At 30.1% G+C, this 17,021-nt stretch overlaps 3 protein-coding genes across 12 annotated transcripts in view; all 3 read left to right on the top strand.

Moving 5' to 3' along the window:
• Window positions 1-5: 5 nt before the first annotated feature.
• On the top strand, window positions 6-911 carry LOC149886179 (uncharacterized). Of its 2 annotated transcripts, none has more exons than XM_090093844.1 (3): window positions 6-152; window positions 250-416; window positions 532-911. In XM_090093844.1, the coding sequence occupies exons 1-3, from the start codon at window positions 56-58 to the stop codon at window positions 703-705; spliced, it is 438 nt and encodes a 145-aa protein (XP_089949970.1). In that variant the 5' UTR covers window positions 6-55; the 3' UTR covers window positions 706-911. The 2 variants fall into 2 exon arrangements, with proteins under 2 accessions (XP_089949970.1, XP_089949971.1); XM_090093845.1 differs by having other exon boundaries at window positions 510-647.
• On the top strand, window positions 737-4,714 carry LOC149886178 (uncharacterized). 8 transcript variants are annotated; one of them, XR_016454420.1, is made up of 12 exons: window positions 738-1,143; window positions 1,404-1,571; window positions 1,728-1,906; window positions 2,223-2,379; window positions 2,489-2,595; window positions 2,771-2,918; window positions 3,667-3,737; window positions 3,851-3,884; window positions 4,010-4,033; window positions 4,154-4,224; window positions 4,412-4,497; window positions 4,591-4,714. XR_016454420.1 is itself a non-coding variant. In XM_090093832.1 (10 exons), the coding sequence occupies exons 1-9, from the start codon at window positions 870-872 to the stop codon at window positions 4,199-4,201; spliced, it is 1,176 nt and encodes a 391-aa protein (XP_089949958.1). In that variant the 5' UTR covers window positions 737-869; the 3' UTR covers window positions 4,202-4,224; window positions 4,591-4,714. The 8 variants fall into 8 exon arrangements, 3 of the variants coding, with proteins under 3 accessions (XP_089949958.1, XP_089949959.1, XP_089949957.1); XR_016454419.1 differs by lacking the exon at window positions 3,851-3,884 and having other exon boundaries at window positions 737-1,143; XR_016454423.1 differs by lacking the exon at window positions 2,771-2,918.
• Window positions 4,715-14,527: 9,813 nt separating this feature from the next.
• LOC145184375 (uncharacterized) overlaps window positions 14,528-17,021 on the top strand; it is a 12,379-nt gene continuing 9,885 nt past the window's right edge. For both annotated transcript variants that reach the window (XM_090093676.1, XM_090093673.1), the window contains exon 1: window positions 14,528-14,738. In XM_090093676.1, the coding sequence (XP_089949802.1) occupies window positions 14,632-14,738 (107 nt within the window). In that variant the 5' untranslated portion in view covers window positions 14,528-14,631. The remainder of the gene's footprint in view (window positions 14,739-17,021) is intronic.

The raw sequence follows: 17,021 nt of genomic DNA, 5'->3' as shown, positions 1-17,021 counted from the left end.
TAATTTTGAAAACAATTTATGATTTTTGTTTTGATTTATATCATTGTTGAATGATATGTATAGAATGTCTCTAATTTTGAAAATATGGTCTGTTGATCAATCAAAAAAAAAGTTAATTCTGCTGAAGAAAGATGAAGACTTCGTTACTAAAGGTGAAATAATTATTAGATAAATAGATAGCATTTTATGTTTTGTTTTAAATTTTTTTTACGGAGAGTTTGTAAAACTTGTAGTCATTTGCTATTTTAGTTGCCAGTAAATTTGGTTTGTTGTCTGGAAATGATTTAAGATTTGCATTTCAAAGTGATGGAACAGAAATTGATGATTTTGACTATGAAGTTCTGAAACATTTTTCTGATAGTGGCACAAATATTACAGTGCTTGTCAATGATGAGAAATGGGTACCTAATAACTTGGTAAGCAAATTATTTTAAAGTATTCAAAATTTACATGTTTTTAATGATTTAAATCCATTTATATATTTTTAAATTTATTTTTGTATAAAAAAGATATTAATACCACATTACACAGATTGCGTGTACACCTGAAGTTTGCAGTTCTGCAAGTATAAAAGATGATTTTGTTGATGCCAATAAAGCATTTGTGTTTAATGATCAAACCTCGTTGAGCCTTAAGCAGGATGACACATTTTCTTGTTCAAAAACGTTAAAAGCTTACCTAGCACAACATCCGGTGAGTATGTAGCGGAATATATTTTTAAAATTATGAAGTTTCATTAATTGTCTACTATGTCCTATAAATTATAGGTATTGTCAACAGTAATTGTTTAAATTACAGGAAAAAAAAAACTGCATTAGTAGTGCATTTATTATTTTTATTTTACTGCTTTACATTTACTATAATTTATTATGTTTTTCCTAATAAAAAAAATTTCCTTATCTTTGTTAAAAGAATACCTAAATAATTTCAATGTCAATTGCAATGCAAGACAACATATTGTTAGAGTGGTTGTGCACAAAATGGTTTGTCTTTATGGAAACTATCCAAACAAATTTCAAAAAAGTAATGTTGCAGTATTGCTAGGCGAAACACTTGGATTGCCAAGCACCCTTTTTTATGATCCTGTAAGTTATCATGGGTATCTTGACAGGGCTCTGGAAAATGCTAGGAGAAAATTGTTACGTGAGTATTTTATAACATTTGTATTATTATAAAAACACTGGCTTCTATTTTTCAATTGTGTTTCTCATTTTAATGTCATCATGAAACATTTAAAGTTGTATTATAAATATTTAAAGGAACTTCTACCCCCACCCAACTTTCATGGAGGAATCAGCTCATAGTAAAGTGGCACTACAAATTATAAATAAAATTGTTCTTAATTCATGCATTTACCTCTTATAATGGTAATAATTAAGAAAGTATTTACGATGTTCATTTAGCTTCAGCTAAAAAGCATTCATGGTCAAAAAAAAGGGAAGCAGATAAAATCAAAATACCTGATTCTACTGTTTTGGGGTCATTTACAGAACAAACAGAAGGAGCCTCGTGCTCAAAACAATTGAAAGAAGGGTGTCCTCGTGACTTGGCAGATTGTATGATTTGTGGAGGTTTATTTTCATTTTAAGTTTATGAACATGTATACTAAATCTTCAATAATAGAATCCAGTTCAGTGGTTTTTCTAGATTGTGATTTAATTTTAATTTCATTTGCAAAATATTATATAATGGTGAAAAATTTTAAATAAACTGTCACTTTTATAAAGGTGTTTCAAACATTGAAGATGTTGAGAAACTAAGATATCTTGCCTTGTCGAGAGTTGAGGAAATAAAACAATGTACGCAATCTACCTTTTGTTTGCGACAGACATGGATTGCAGATGAGAAACCAATCTTGTCTACTATTATAACAAATTATCCCAAATTTGCCTTAATTCCCAAACTGGTAATATTCTGTATTTGCTTTTATATATTTGAAATTTTATGTTTAAACATACTTTTTATTTTTTTATGTGTGACATATCTTTAACAATAACATGAAATGTTTTTTTTACTTGTAACACTTTCAGTGTCTAGTTTTAGAAATAACTTTTGCTTATACTACTATACTATACGATTAGATTTGTATTATATTCGATTATAAACTTTTGGACATCAATTGAATAGAATACACTCTGTCAAATTTTATAACACCTTGCTTTTTTTTTCAAAAACCATTTTGTATTTGATAAGTTTTTTTGAAATAATATTGACTTTTTTAGATTGATATGGAATTTTCAACCAAATATCCTTTATGTAAGCTGAATGTAATGGATACGTTTTTGACTAAAATCGTTCAGCCACTGTTTCAGTATTGTGGACAAATGAAAGTTCTTTATCTGACAAATCTAGTCAATGCACCTAACCAGAGCAACATTGGTATACTCTTTGTATTTCAAATTTTATCATAAAAATTTTTTTAAGCATACCGTTGAAAATGGTATGCTTTAAAAAAACTTTTATGAAAAAATAATTATTTATTACCTAGATTGGAGAGTGTACAATGCATGCAAAATGTTATGCTATTTACTGCGACAAGGAGGAAAGCAAAGGAAATCTGCTCCTGAGATAATGGAACACATCATGATATGCAATGTAAGTATCATCTCTATAAAAGAAATTTTTGCCTAAAAAATTTTTATGCAATGTAATTAAGAAGAACAACCACCAGATACCTGATTTTTTGAGAGAAGAGAAACGGCAGTGAGGTGTTAAATCCTCAACAATAAATTTTATTGTTGAGGATTAAAAATAGTATTTTATTATTTAGGTAGGTGATGCAATCTCATATTTTGCAGAAAATCTTGATAACCCATATCCTGTACTGTTAATACAAGGACAAGAAGGCGAAAAAATTTTATCAATAAAAATTGCATACGAAAAAAAAATAATCAATGCGGGCCAATCTATAATGGAAGGTATAGATCGAATGCTCAAACTTTACTGGTGTTTTAACATTCAATACAATCCGATTTCCAATTATTTTTGGCAGTTTATTCAAGCTTATTATGATCTTGACTATGGAAAAAAGCCTAAATGTGTTATTGAACTGCTTGCTAATTTAATAAAATATACCACATAGTCATGTGGCTAATTTTTTTTTAACACATCCCATGACCTATAATATTTAGGTGTCTTGAAAAACAATATTTTTTGAAAATATTTTTTAGAGTGTAAATTTGTTTGTATTTTATAGCTTTACTCTAACTATCTTGATTTTCCAGATATTTGAGATTTAATATTATTTTTATTCTTGTCCATATGGCTATAGGAAAAAGGTCTTACAAAATCATCAATAATTTTAATAAATTTTTAGATGACAAAACATTTATATATTTTAAAAACTTTTACACTTCATTTTTAACCTGGAAAATAACTTGTTATCACTGTTAACTAAGTCAATCAATGACTAACAAATTAATGGCCATAATAATAGTTATAGTTTTATAAGTGTGTGATGACACGCAGCTCGTTTTATTGAGAAAGATATTCTTTTGATAAATTATTTTTAAAATCTTGTTTGTTAGAGTTTTATCTGTCAGCATATTTAAGTTAATTGCATAAAAAATAATAAAGTTTTGAATTGTTTTTTCTATAATCATATAACAATAAAAAAATAAATAGATGTGTTTTTTATATTTGTATTATAATTTTATATGTTTTTAGCTTTAATATGTAGTTTAAGCAAGTTAAGGACTTACATGGACATCAACTTACAATGGTTTAATCATGTTCAAGTATTACAGTTATTTGTTCCTTGTTATTATACTTTTTTTTTTAAATAAATTTGTCAGTTACATCAGATAAATATTTTAAAAAATGAGTTGTTAACAATATTTTTTGTTTACAGGATCTTTAAATCACATTTACATCGTAGATAAAAGGTTTGTTGCAATAAGTTTAATTTGCTAGCTTTTTTGTAGTTACACAGTTTTAGTATAAACTAAATGGTCATTTACACAATTTTATTTATATGGCTTGTTTATATTCTTATAATTTGCTATTTTAGACACATGGCATGCAATATCACGCTGTAAGTTTAAATTAGTTGTAAAATTAAAAATTAGATTGTAATTTGCATTTCTTTTGATGGGGATATTTATTTAGGTTAGGTACAACTAAGTTTATGTATGTCTTGTTTATATTTGTTTAGAATTTGCTACTTAGACACGAGGGATGTGGTATCAAATTGAACTTCTGATATTGTTATTTGCAACTCTTTTGGTGAGCTTATTTATTTTTGTTTTAATTTATCGTTATTTAAGTTTAAGACCTTTTTTTTATTTTGTTCCTGACAGGTTTTGAAGTATGTGGAAATTATAGAACCTTTTAGTTATCAGATAAGATTATCTTTTGTTACACATTTTTGTTAAAGATATTATTTAGTTGTTGCATTGAACTTTATCTTTAGAAAATGGTATCAGAAATTTATAAAATAAAAAAATTTCTATTATCAATTTAAAAATAAAGAATTAGCAATGAATATATTTCTTAAAGGTAATTAGTAAAATTTTATTTTCATTTCATACTATTTATATCATTTAGGTTCCATATTTTCTTTATTGTATTTTATGTTATATTTACCTTTAGGAATTGACAACACGTTGCTGGAATTGAAGCGTGAAACATGGAAATATATTTAAAAATATATTTTTAAAAAAACTATTTTGATTGTAATTAAAAGTTTGTGTACTGAATTACATTATTATAAATATTTGGTTAGTTTTCAATGTCCAGTTAAAGAGTTTTTGAAGCTTGTTAACAAATTGAGCACTATATTTCTCCCAACCATGTTAGTTTGTATAATTAGTACTGCTTGTATCAGATAGTAATTATTACATTTATAATGGTAAGAACCAATGTGTATTAAGAATATTTTTATGAAATAATCCATGTATTAAAAAATGTAAGGATTATTTTATTATCAAATTCCAATATTATGTGGCTTAATTCATCTTTAATTATAATGGAATGATTTAAACTGATTATTCCCTACAATAACGTATGCACTGACGTAATAACTCCTTTATTTAAAAGGATTGTTTTGTCGGAAAAATATCAACGGACTTCAATCCGTTAAAACTTTAATCCGTTAACCTAACGGAAAAGCCGTTGGTGCAATAGCGACGGATTGATCTGTTACCCAATTCGTTGTATTCAACGGATTTTTTTTTAGAGTGTATCAATCATTGTAACTTCAATAATACAATTCACTTCAATAGAAGATCTGCAAACCTCTAATAAAATCATACCCAAACTTTCTATCTCACTTTTAATGTACTGATCTTCTTCAATCACAGATTCCTTGGATTCCATTTTGTATGCAAATCTTATGGGTCTACAATAGGCTGTGGAGGACGACTTTTGATTTCTCCAAATAGGCACCTATTCGTTGATGTTGTTAAATCCAGTCAAATCCAATGGTACTAGACAAGTAATAAATAATGATTCTTCACGCTTTAAATCTCTGTTAATGTCGGGTTCTGATAAAACCTATTTATAAATGCTTTAGCCAGTAGAAACATCAAAACTAGCCTTACACGTTAGTGTCATTGTTTTTGTTGCTTTGTCGTTCAATATCAAGTGCCTTAGCACAGGTTCCCGAACTGCACAGATTCTTTTCAAAGTATGAATTATTAAATCTTTTAAAGGAACTGAAGCTGAATAGTCCTCCACTGTTATTTTTGCAGGATAACATTTCAATTTTGCATCTCTGACATCATTGTAAGCAGGGTAGATGTTATATTCTTTCTCCAAGGCTCCACTTCTAATCAATTGATAGGAAGCTTTTGTCAGACTTGCATTATATATTAAAGCCAGTGCTTCGTCTGCTGAATATTTAGTTGCTTTATCTGTATTTGAAATACTTAAAATGTTCTTGGCAGCAATAACAATAGATTCATCTCTAAATTTTCTATTAGCATCAAAAAATAATTCATTGGATGAATGAGATTCAATTAAACAAGATACACACCGTTTTTTAGTTTTATTAGAACTATTATCAAATGCAACTGGTTTTCGACCACGACTACTTGCAGTTGGTTCATTGTCTTTTTTTCTGACAATTAAATATTCATTAAGCCAGTTCACAAACTTCTTTTCAAAATTTTTGACAGTATAGTTTGCAGATTTCCACTTTTTTTTTATACAAGTAAACAAATCGTTGAACAGCATGTCTAAAATCAACTTCTTTAAAATCAGCAAATTTTGGCTGAATAAATTTTGATATATCTTCATTAATATTTTGTTTTGAAATACTAAGATTGTTTTTTTGGAGAAAATTATGAATGTCTAAGTTTAATAAAACCATATCTAAATAATTATTGTAACAAGTATTTTGTATTTAAAAGTTTAATGTTATAATATATATGCCGCCTGGACTACTAATACTTGTTATTAATTAAGTTACTACAAGTGTTAGTAATTAAAATTAAAAGTAATTAAATTACTGTTAGTGTTAGTAATTAAATTACTAACAACTACCAAAAATATGTTGCTGCTATGCTATGCAAAGTAAGGTATCCATACTAACCAAAAAAAAATAATCTCATAAGAATTGTGAATCTCATTTTAATACATACCCCCAATATTGTGTACTTAGCGGAAGTAAAATACTTTTAAAACAACGTTAATGTAAAAATGAGTTGTTGCTATGCAAAATTTAGTACCATAACAACTAAGTTAAAACGTATATAAAATCTGAACGGGGATTTAAGGGGACGAGCAATCAATTAAAACTCGATTGAAGCATTATATAGATCAAATAAATATAAGACAACACATGGCAAATTGTGGTAATTATTAGTTATAGTGCGGCAAAAAAAAAATTTCTTAAGGAATTTTTTTTTTTTAATCTGTGATTTTCAAAGTATAACTGAGATAACATGCTTTGACAAATTTATTTCACACATTGGTTTTTTCTTATCTCTAAATACTCTAGAATAACATGTACTAATTTTTTTTTTCAAAAACGTAGATGTAATTGAAATATAACACAACGTTGATATCACCGTTAATTACTTATTTAAAATTTTTTTTTTTTTTTTTTAAATTTCAATATTCAAATGCTTAGAGTCCTGGTAACTAAGGGATTTAATATAAATAAGTTATCAATAAATTTCTCCTAATATATATAGATACTAAAACTTAATAAGTTTTCAAGATTAGATAACTAAAATTTTTCCCATTTTGTCCACCTACTGGCCCACTGTGGGCTGGGAAGATTGCGCACAATCGTACACTTATTTAAGCCTCTCACGCTTCTTTCTTGTCATATAAATCGAGCATATTTTAGTCTGCGTTTTTTTAATACAGTTCGCAACACGTGTCGCTGTAAGTAGAAGATAGACTTCATTATATCATATTCAAGTAATAAGACATTTGCCAGTGATACCTTATAATAATTATTATTATTTTTAGCAAAATTTAAAAAAAATCACCAAAAGAAAATGGCTGAAGAAGAACTACTAGTAGCCCACACAAAAAAAAAGAGAGCTAGCAAAAAAAAACTCCTTTCCACTTGATATAGAAGCAATAAGGATCAACAACCACGACTGCATAAGAGAAATATTGCACGTAGGGACTTACACGTATTTCTCAAAACATTTTATTCGCAGTGAGGATTTTCATGAACTTTCGGAAAAAGACAGGATATTGTTTAACTACTGTTTTAACAACATTCATGGCTTAACTTACCTTCCACGACCCTCTACGGAATAAAAAACACTCCTCTCTTGTTGTGACGCACCAAGATACCTTCTAAATCTAGTTGGAACGTATTCAACGACTTATTACAAAGGAGGATGCCTAGGAAATAATTTGTGCCAGTATCTAGGATTAGAATGTATTGACACAAAGAAAATGCATTTGCAAAATAATTCTTTGACACCAAAATTAATTATTTAAAAGGTTAGTAATGTTTACCATCTACACTACCCACACAAAACAATTGCAAACATCACACGAAATCACAGAAGTTTGTTCATTGTCCATTAACTGAAGTCTACATTTTAAAACAAGGACTTCTATGGTTAGGATACTTATCTGTAGACAAGACAAATGATTGACTCTTAAAATGTATTTTAGTGTAAAATGCAATATTGAGGTTTAAATTAGTTATTGAGTTTTGATTTTCACCTTTTTAAACCTAAGTTTTTTTCAAGGTATTTTTTCAGAATTAGCCATGGCTACTCAGTGCCTACACCATTTTTTTTTCTTTTTTAGATGATTTGTTTTTCTTTTCTATTTTCCACATATCTTCAAGATTTTTATTTAGCTATTAAAGGGTAATATTTTAATTGCATTATTAAGAAATTTTTATGACAATTATAATATTGCAGTATTTAAGAATATATTTACACAGTTTAAAACATTGAAAATGCAAATTCAAGGCTTCGAGATCTGAGTAGACATTGACTCAGATCTCGAAGCCTTGAATAGCAGACAGACAATGCCAACTTCAAACCTTGAAAAATAAGAACATAAACATCTTTAAGTTTTTACCATATATAACATTTGATCGAAGAAATGAGCAAGTGAACTAAAACACCATGTGGACATGTTCAATTACATGAAAAATAAGTCCCACCATTAAAAGTTTGAAACTGTTTTTTGTAAACACAACTAGAAATGAAATGTGAGTTTAATTAGTAAAGTTCTTGACAGTTTTGTAGTTGTTTTTAGACAAAGGCTAGTCTGTGAAAGAACTGTGACTCAAAAGTACTAAACGAACTTGAAAAAAAAAAAAAGAAATCAATTGTCTTTATGAGAATTCAAGAAACATGTGCGGACAGATAGAAAAGGAAGGGATGAGAAAATCTTACAGGGTATCTGGAGACGTTTTTGAAGAGATTTTTGACTCTCCCCATGAGAGAATTTTAGATAAGAGATTTTGAGGAATTCTTCTTAAGAAGAGTTGATAAGAAAAGATATTTGAGTGACTTTTAATATGCGCTACTATTTGTAATAATCTATTATCATTTTTAAAAGTTAATATTAACAGAACATATATTCATTAGACATAATTGAGAATATTTATTAAAGTATAATAAGAAAAGAAAAAAACCTGTGGTAAGTAATTTCGATTCAAGCAATACTTTTATTGCTATATATGTTAATGATTTTTACTGAAAAGTCTCGCGCTCTTATCACATCTGCGTTAAACACTGACAGCCCTACCTCACGGTATCACGTTCAATGTCTGGGCTATTCTCACATCTCTGTTGTCACACTATCTGCGTCACGCTACCATTACATTCTATTCCCCCGCCCTCACATTATCATGCCGATGCTGGTACTCAAAACTTTCTTTTATAGATGGTATAGCAGCAACTAAAATTGTAAAGAAAAATTTTACTTTAAAAATTTTTTTCGGAAAAATTTTATGTAGATTTTCAACTGTAATGACCTTAAACTTAAAATAAAGATCTTGAGTTTCATAATTGAACAGACATTTCTCTTTCTTGCTATGACTTGTTCTGCTTAGAAGAATGGCATCGTTTCCATTAAGTGCTCAAGATCATCAGCATTAAAGCTTTGTTTTGCATCAATATTTTAAATACCCTCATCATTTCTCATTTTTATAAGGTCATTTCTAGTTATATTTTATTGCGTTGCTCTATTTAAGTCAATGTTCCGATTTTGAAATATTTTATTTAAAATATTATTTTCAAAAGGAATGCTGTACTATAAAAAAGAGATATCATAAACTTAAATTTGGATATAGAATTGACAAGTCTTTTGTCTGCTATTCAAATCATGTTTCCTCTAGATGTATCTTCAAATATTTTCTTTGTAGCACTATAAATTTTATCGAGATTGTAACGCAATGGTTTTGAAGCATCAATCCGGTTTTCCAATCTTGTATCACTTAACGGCTTTATCATTAATGTGGCTGGATAAAACTGCCAACGAAAAGCAGATACCGAAAAATAATTAAATCTGTTTCACTAAGCCGAAAACATCTAGTGCTTCTAAACAACTTTTGGATGCATCATTGACTACCAAATTTAATGAATGTGCGTAGCATTGAATAAAAAAATGCTCATGAATTTATATTTAAAAACTTCCCTGCACTTCATTTAAAAAAATAGGGCAAGTTATTCGATAAATTTTAGAAAATTACCATTGCTGGTATAATTAAGTTTGTCATTTGTACCACGGAATCCCAAGTGTCCTGAAGCAAGTACATTTATACGTTATAAGAAGACTATAAGAAGAGCAATATTGGCGATAGACACATCGCCAATATTGCTCTTCTTATAGTCTTCTTATAGCTTTTAGTCATCAATTATTATTTCTGCTAACGAGCGTAATGTAATTCTTTCAAGGTGTGAAAATTATCTAGATTTACACTACTTGTGAATAGCGATTTATTTGCTTGTAATATTTTGCTGAAAATCTTTCTATTGGTTCATTTGGCGGAAAACTATCATTTTAGATTTTTCTGCCGATTTTCTACCACATATTGCCAAAAATTCTCATAATAACGAGTTAGCCATTTTAGGATCAATATAATTTTCGAGTTGTACTCAGGAAATTCGTCATTCAAATAAGCCCCTGCTTTCTGGGCCTGACTCTACTTTTTAAAGCAGTTAGTTTTCTAACCCCAACTCAACCCTTTTGAAGATTTTGGTGACCAGGAAACTTGAGAAAATGCCACTCAAAAAAAATTCTTCACTAGGGAAAAAATCTTCCCTAGGCAACAACCAGAGCAGTTAAATTTCTACTGGATAGAGATTTCCGATTACAGTCACAATGTGACCGTCAGGCTGCAGCAAGAGATGCAGAAAGTCTAACACAGAGTTTGAACAGATTGCAATAGCAACAAACCAGGCTGGTAGCTTTCATAGCATCTCAAACTCGTGAACAACTACTTTCCAATATGCAACTTTGCAGATAGCAAGTTCAGAACAGGCATCTGACTGACAGAGAACAACATTACTGGACATTCAAACCAGTGGGCATTTATGCACAGAACTGTTTTCAACTACAATTATATCATTGATTATGGTGACTAGCGAAGGTGAAGATTGGCCAAATGGAGAAGTAATGCCAAAATTTTAGCGCTTTCAAGTTTACAAATAAACCACTAGTCATGTATTGCTCCGATGGCAAATCCATGATACCAAATATGTCAATGCCTCCTGAGCCACTAAGTACTTGACTGGTACGCATTACTAATGACTCCAAAGACCTCATTAAGGGAACTCGAACTTACAATCAGTGCTTCGAAATGACCTCTTTTAAGATCCAAGGATTAATTTACAACCGAGTTGGATCGTTGTTGCCGCAGGCAAATCGCAATGTGAACTTTCCTCATGCAAATGCAGAAAAACTGCAACAGCTTCAACAGATGTTCCATACTCACAATCCATAAGTAGGTTTGTTCAAGGCAGCCATTGGTTTGATGCCTACTGTCAACAACAAACTCAGAGCTGAAAAAGTGCCTGTTGACCAGCATCCTAGTCGCTTTAATACATTTTTTATAAATTATGCCATTGCTGGTGACAAGACATCTTTCTTAAGAAACGAGGTAGAGATGGCTACCACTTCAACATCTCAGAGAACCAACCCAATGGAGGTCAGAGAAGGGAAGATGCTACTGAATCCGCAATTGATTTGGATGCATCAATGTTAATGATAAGATGTCAAGCACATCAACCAGGTGGTATCAATAATCTATTGCTAGCCAATCATGATCTGTTTCATCAGTTAATGACAGGCAAGTGTATGCTATCTGTAAAAGTTTGGATGGCCAGACCTGTTTGTTACATTCACATGTAATAAAAGACTGACCTGAAATTAAAGAGTTGCTCTTCCAATATCAAACTCTTACTGATAGGCATGATGCAATTTCACGAGTTTTTCATCAAAAACACATCAGTCTGATGAATGTCCTCACAAAGTGTGAGGTGTTTGAGCCCACTCAGTGCCGACAAAGAAATATTCAATTTTACACCAGGCATTTTTAACATTGCTCTCATCCAATTGGAAGACAGGCCCAACCAGATTTCTCCCAAACTCCTCTCTGCATATGGCTTACCATGCCCAGAATGAACTACCAAAATGACACTTTGCAACACTCTTGTTAAAGAGACATCATATGGCGGAGCCAAACTGGAGCAGGAGGTTGCCTCTAATGAACCTGAAATCAATTCTGTTCCAGACTAGTACGTTGCATACAATAAACTTTTGAATGCAATTCAAGGTATCACAGGTGGCATTTACTTTTTTAATTCCCCAAGTGGGACAGGCAAAACTTTTGTCTCAAACACACTACCGGTAAAAGTCAGAAGTACAAGTACTATTGCACTTGCCACAGCCAGTTTAGGAATTTCTGCCACTCTTCTGAATAGTGGTCGTACAGCCAGCCCAACTTTTAAGTTGCCTTTTCAGCAACACGGAGAAGAAGTTTCTGTTCAAAAAAAAGAGCCAAGGAGCAGTCAACTACTGCTGGTGCGTGTGCGACACAGCTATTTTAGCTCCACGAATTCTCTAGCAATTGCCTAGGCAAAATAAATTCTATGCGAGGGATTAATTTAGAGTTTTTTTAAGATTAATTTCGATGCCTTAAGGCATCGAAATTAATTTTAATTATTAATTAAACTAAATTAGTTTTTTTAAGATTAATTTCATTTTAATTATTAATTAAATTAAATTAGTTTTTTTAAGATTAATTTCGATGCCTTAAGGCATCGAAATTAATCTTAAAAAAACTCTAAATTAATCCCTCGCATACTACTGATTAATTTAGAGTTTGTAGGTAAATTTAAGCAACAGTAGTTTCTAATCGGGTTGTTATTTGCTATGACAACCCAATTGGAAACTATAGTTGCTCCTGAGGTCCATTAGATGAAGAGGCATTAGGCACAGAGATATCATGTGAATGGCCTGTAATGTAAGAATGATTTCTACTAATCAAGATGTTTTATAATTTTTTTTTTTTTTTTTTTTTTTTTCAGGAACAAACTGTCAATCAAGAATCCCAATCAAATGAACAAAATGAATGCGCCAGCAATATTCTGATGCTATTCAAAATAGTGCAAGAAACCACTGTTCTGTTTGCCGACAAGCCACATCACAATTTATCGTTTATTCAAGAACTTTTTTCAATTTACTATTGTATACATTAATATTTTCATTTAATTAATCAATTCAGTTCTAGAAGATTCAGTTTTAGATAGAGAGACTCATTTGGTTGAATCAAGTTAATTCAATAATTTAATTTAAAAAACTCGTATCTAAAAATTTCGATTGTAAATTATTCTATCCAAACATGGAATGGTAATATTTGATTCTAAATCGTTTCTATCGATCAATAAAAAATTCGATTGTCTCATTCTAATTTTATTCGATTAACAGTAGGTGGGAAGTTGAAAATAATCTGTTTTTGCTCATTAATGGTTTCAAATGAATAATAAATTTCATATTAATGGTTTCAAAAGCGCTTTACAAATTAAATTAGTACGGTTGCGTTCCTTAAAATTTTTGTTAAAAAAACTTCGACTTTAACTTCACTTAAAAAACGGAAAAAAAAAACCTCAATAAGATTCATGTGAGAGTTAAAGTTTAATTTGCATGAGACTTTTTTTTTAGCTGTTTTTTTTTAGCATGATTATGACAAACAGCAAATATAGGTATGAATGCATTTTGGCGTTATTTTTTGTTTCTTCAAAAAAGCGTTGCAACAAATTTTAACATCTTGAAATGATTTGCATTCTACATTACAGTTTGCGCCCTTGGCAGTTGCTCCGGTCCTGGTTTTTAAATAGCCAAGTATAGCTTTTAAAGTCTTTAGGGAAACGAAGCCTCCAAGATATTTGAATATATTATCCTTCAAAGGCAATCATTCAGAAACAGATCTCCTGACAATGTTTTTTTCACAATAGGGATCTATTCAACTTATAAAAGCCAAAAAAAAAGACAGAAAATTCATAGTTTTAGAAAGAAGAACTCAGAGACTTCATTTAGGAGGTTGTGATCTGTGTCGATTAATTTTTCTTGCAACCTTCCTGGTATAAATATGCACCCTTAAAACAACATTACAGTTAAAAAGAATAATTAGCTAAATTTGTAAATCTATATTTATATTTTGTAATAATTTGCAAATCTATTTTAATAATTTGTAAATCTATTTTTACATTTTTTGATTTTAACATAAAATCGTTATTCGTTTACTTCTTTAAATAACTATTCCTTTAATAATTGTGCTTCAGAACAATTGCAAAATCGAACAACACGTACCTCAGACCCAATTTTTCATCTTTTTAATGTAAAAAAGAACATTAGGTTGAAAATTACAAACATGTATTAAATGGGGAAATGCAGCACATTTTAGACTTTGTTGTCTAGCAGAGCTTTTTGACATCGCAACTCCCTTATCAAAAGAATTTTAGTATTTCGCAACCGCCATAAAATGTTCATCAATAAAAACATCTTCAATTATTAAATAAGTTCTTCTCCTTGAGCCTTTTAAATGCGCTCCCATTAACAGGAACAATTTGCTTCATTTGTTTGATTGGTTTATGAATGGTTTATATTAATATCCACAAAAAGCATTGATGGAAAAAAAATACTTTAATGCATAAGAATATAAAAATATATAACAAGAGTATGAAATGTTGCTAATTAATGTTAACTTTAGCTAAGGAAAAACTAGAGCTAAAGTCTCATTTTGGAATATTAATTTCAATGAAAGTTATATCAGGGGTTAGGATAAGATTTTGTTCTATGACAAGGTAGGTTTAACATTTTATTGATACATTCTTGTTGGAATGTAATATCTAAATATCGTAAACTAACTTACTTTAAGTACGTTATTTATGTATATATATATATATATATATATATATATATATATATATATATATATATATATATAGTTTAATCAACGGAATACAAAAAAGATACTGGAAAATGTTGTAAAAAAAAAAAAAAAAAAAAAAGTAGGCGCACAAACTTTTTAATTGATTTCCATTTTACTTTCTTTTCAACCCAACTGTTATTCGTAATTATCTTGTTAATTTATCTGTTGTTTTGACAATTTCCTGTTGAAAGTTGAATAAAATGTCACATTTAAAGTTTTTTTAAATATTTTGATAAGATCTAAAATACCCAGCCACACACGATATTTAAAAGTTAATTTGCTGCTGTAATTACACTACGCGCGAAAGCAATTACGGAAAGTGGAATTGACGTGAAAATCTTGTTAACAGTTTGAGAGGTTTTTTATATGAACATATTTGAGGCATTTTTTAAAGTATAAATTGAAGGCGGAACTTTTGAAGAGCAGAGCTTTAATGAATAAAGAAGATTTAAAATTGCCAAGTTGTGTTGCCTTAGAAAAAGCTACAGCTGCTTCATTTTACATTTTCTCGTAGGTTTAAAAGTCAGAGAACATTAAGGAAAATATTTGTTAAAAAAATATATTTACATGTTAAATAACACTAGTTTACAAAGAGTTTGAGGCAAGCACAAAAATACCAGTTTTAATTTGGGGGTGCTGAATTCAAATTTAAAATACATTTTTATTCATTACCTCTAGTTTTTTAGATAAGTATATCGCGTATTTGTGAAAATACGGTACATATGCAGGGTTAATTCTATTATTTTGAGACTTATGGCTTACTTTTTAGTTATTATGCACTAAATGTAAGTGATTGCATTACATTATATATATATATATATATATATATATATATATATATATATATATATATATATATACACGTATTTTAGCAGTTAAAACAGCAGGTCTCAATCCACACTCAGTAGTGCTCAAGCAATCATTGGAAGAGGTTGTCTCGCAGGTGGCGCAAGAGGTTGATGCCCCTCTACTATCGTGCTACACATCTATTTGTTAGCTTAATATTAGTGCTACATTTTCCAATTCACATTTTATTACCTTGCATATGATTTAGTTTAGCTTTGTTATATTTTTTTTTTAGATTCTCCAAAGACTTCAAGCACGTTAAACCATTGAGGGGATGACTCAACAAGGCCAATTCTTTCCGCTACATGTGTGGCAACTTCACAACAGTTGCACAGCGTCGAACAATCACCCCCCTCCACAGAACCACCTACTTTCACTAATTTGACTGCAAAATTGGTGATCCGAGCAAGTCTTGGGTTCCACACATCTGTTGTAAACCTCCGAGATCCGAGAAGAGCTTAAGGGTTACTAATTTTGAGGAGCTTCTTAACTCAAAGGAACTGAGAGCATGGGAAGCATTCAATTCAGTTTGTTGTGGCTTCCTTGGTAACACATGCATACCACATTACCAAGCCTGTATTGAGAAGTTGCTAAAGTCTTACGAGGATATGGGATGCCGAATGTCACTCAAGATTGATTTTTTCCATTCCCACCTCAACTTCTTCACGCCAAACTTTGAAACAGTGAGTGATGAGTATGGAGAAAGATTCCACCATCACATTACGAAGATAGAGAGCAACTGTCAAGGCAAACGGAACCGACATGATGGGTGACTTCTACTGGATGCTCTTGTGTAACATCCCGGAGGAAAAATTTACCAGATCTTCTAAGAAAAAGCACTTTTGATTCTCTATGGTACTATGAGTTGTGTAATTGTATTATCCGAGTATATTTATTCAAGCAGTGTTCTTTTTCTATCTTGTTTTATCTGCTGCATCTCTTTAAATATGGACATATATTCTCTGTTTATATTAAAATGAGACTATTTTAAAGCCAGAAAAATAGAGGTGGTTGAGCAAAGCTATTTACAAATTTGAACTCAGCACACCAAAATTAGCAAAAAACACCTATCCCCATTCTTGCCTCAGACCAAAAATTTGTTTTTGTAAACCAGTGTAATTACAGTTTTTTTTAAGTATTAAACTTTAATGCGTGAATGAAACTTTGTATAAACACGTGAGAATTTAACAAAACTTTCGTAAAATTTCCGTATTTTTCGTTTACGCTCAGACCATCTTGTACACACATTTGTTCAAGATTTAAGTTCCATACTGAAATCTCATTTAATACGTGCTTGAAACTATATAAG

Source organism: Hydra viridissima, unplaced genomic scaffold, assembly GCF_058129835.1.
Source record: "Hydra viridissima isolate aposymbiotic clone 2 unplaced genomic scaffold, HvirCarnegie_v1 scaffold_7, whole genome shotgun sequence".
Taxonomy (NCBI): Eukaryota; Metazoa; Cnidaria; class Hydrozoa; order Anthoathecata; family Hydridae; genus Hydra; species Hydra viridissima.
The sequence above is the reverse complement of the archived record's forward strand: the minus strand, read 5'-3'. Positions and strand labels throughout refer to the sequence as shown.

Excerpts from the sequence above, each read along its gene's own strand:
- LOC149886178 (XM_090093831.1), top strand. The coding sequence starts at position 870 with ATGTTTTTCCTAATAAAAAAAATTTCCTTATCTTTGTTAAAAGAATAC. Across the intron at positions 1,144-1,403 it reads TGCTAGGAGAAAATTGTTAC|CTTCAGCTAAAAAGCATTCA; the intron begins GTGAGTATTTTA and ends ATGTTCATTTAG. Across the intron at positions 2,380-2,488 it reads ACCTAACCAGAGCAACATTG|ATTGGAGAGTGTACAATGCA; the intron begins GTATACTCTTTG and ends TTTATTACCTAG.
- LOC149886179 (XM_090093844.1), top strand. The coding sequence starts at position 56 with ATGTATAGAATGTCTCTAATTTTGAAAATATGGTCTGTTGATCAATCA. Across the intron at positions 153-249 it reads TGAAGACTTCGTTACTAAAG|TTGCCAGTAAATTTGGTTTG; the intron begins GTGAAATAATTA and ends TTGCTATTTTAG. Across the intron at positions 417-531 it reads AATGGGTACCTAATAACTTG|ATTGCGTGTACACCTGAAGT; the intron begins GTAAGCAAATTA and ends CACATTACACAG.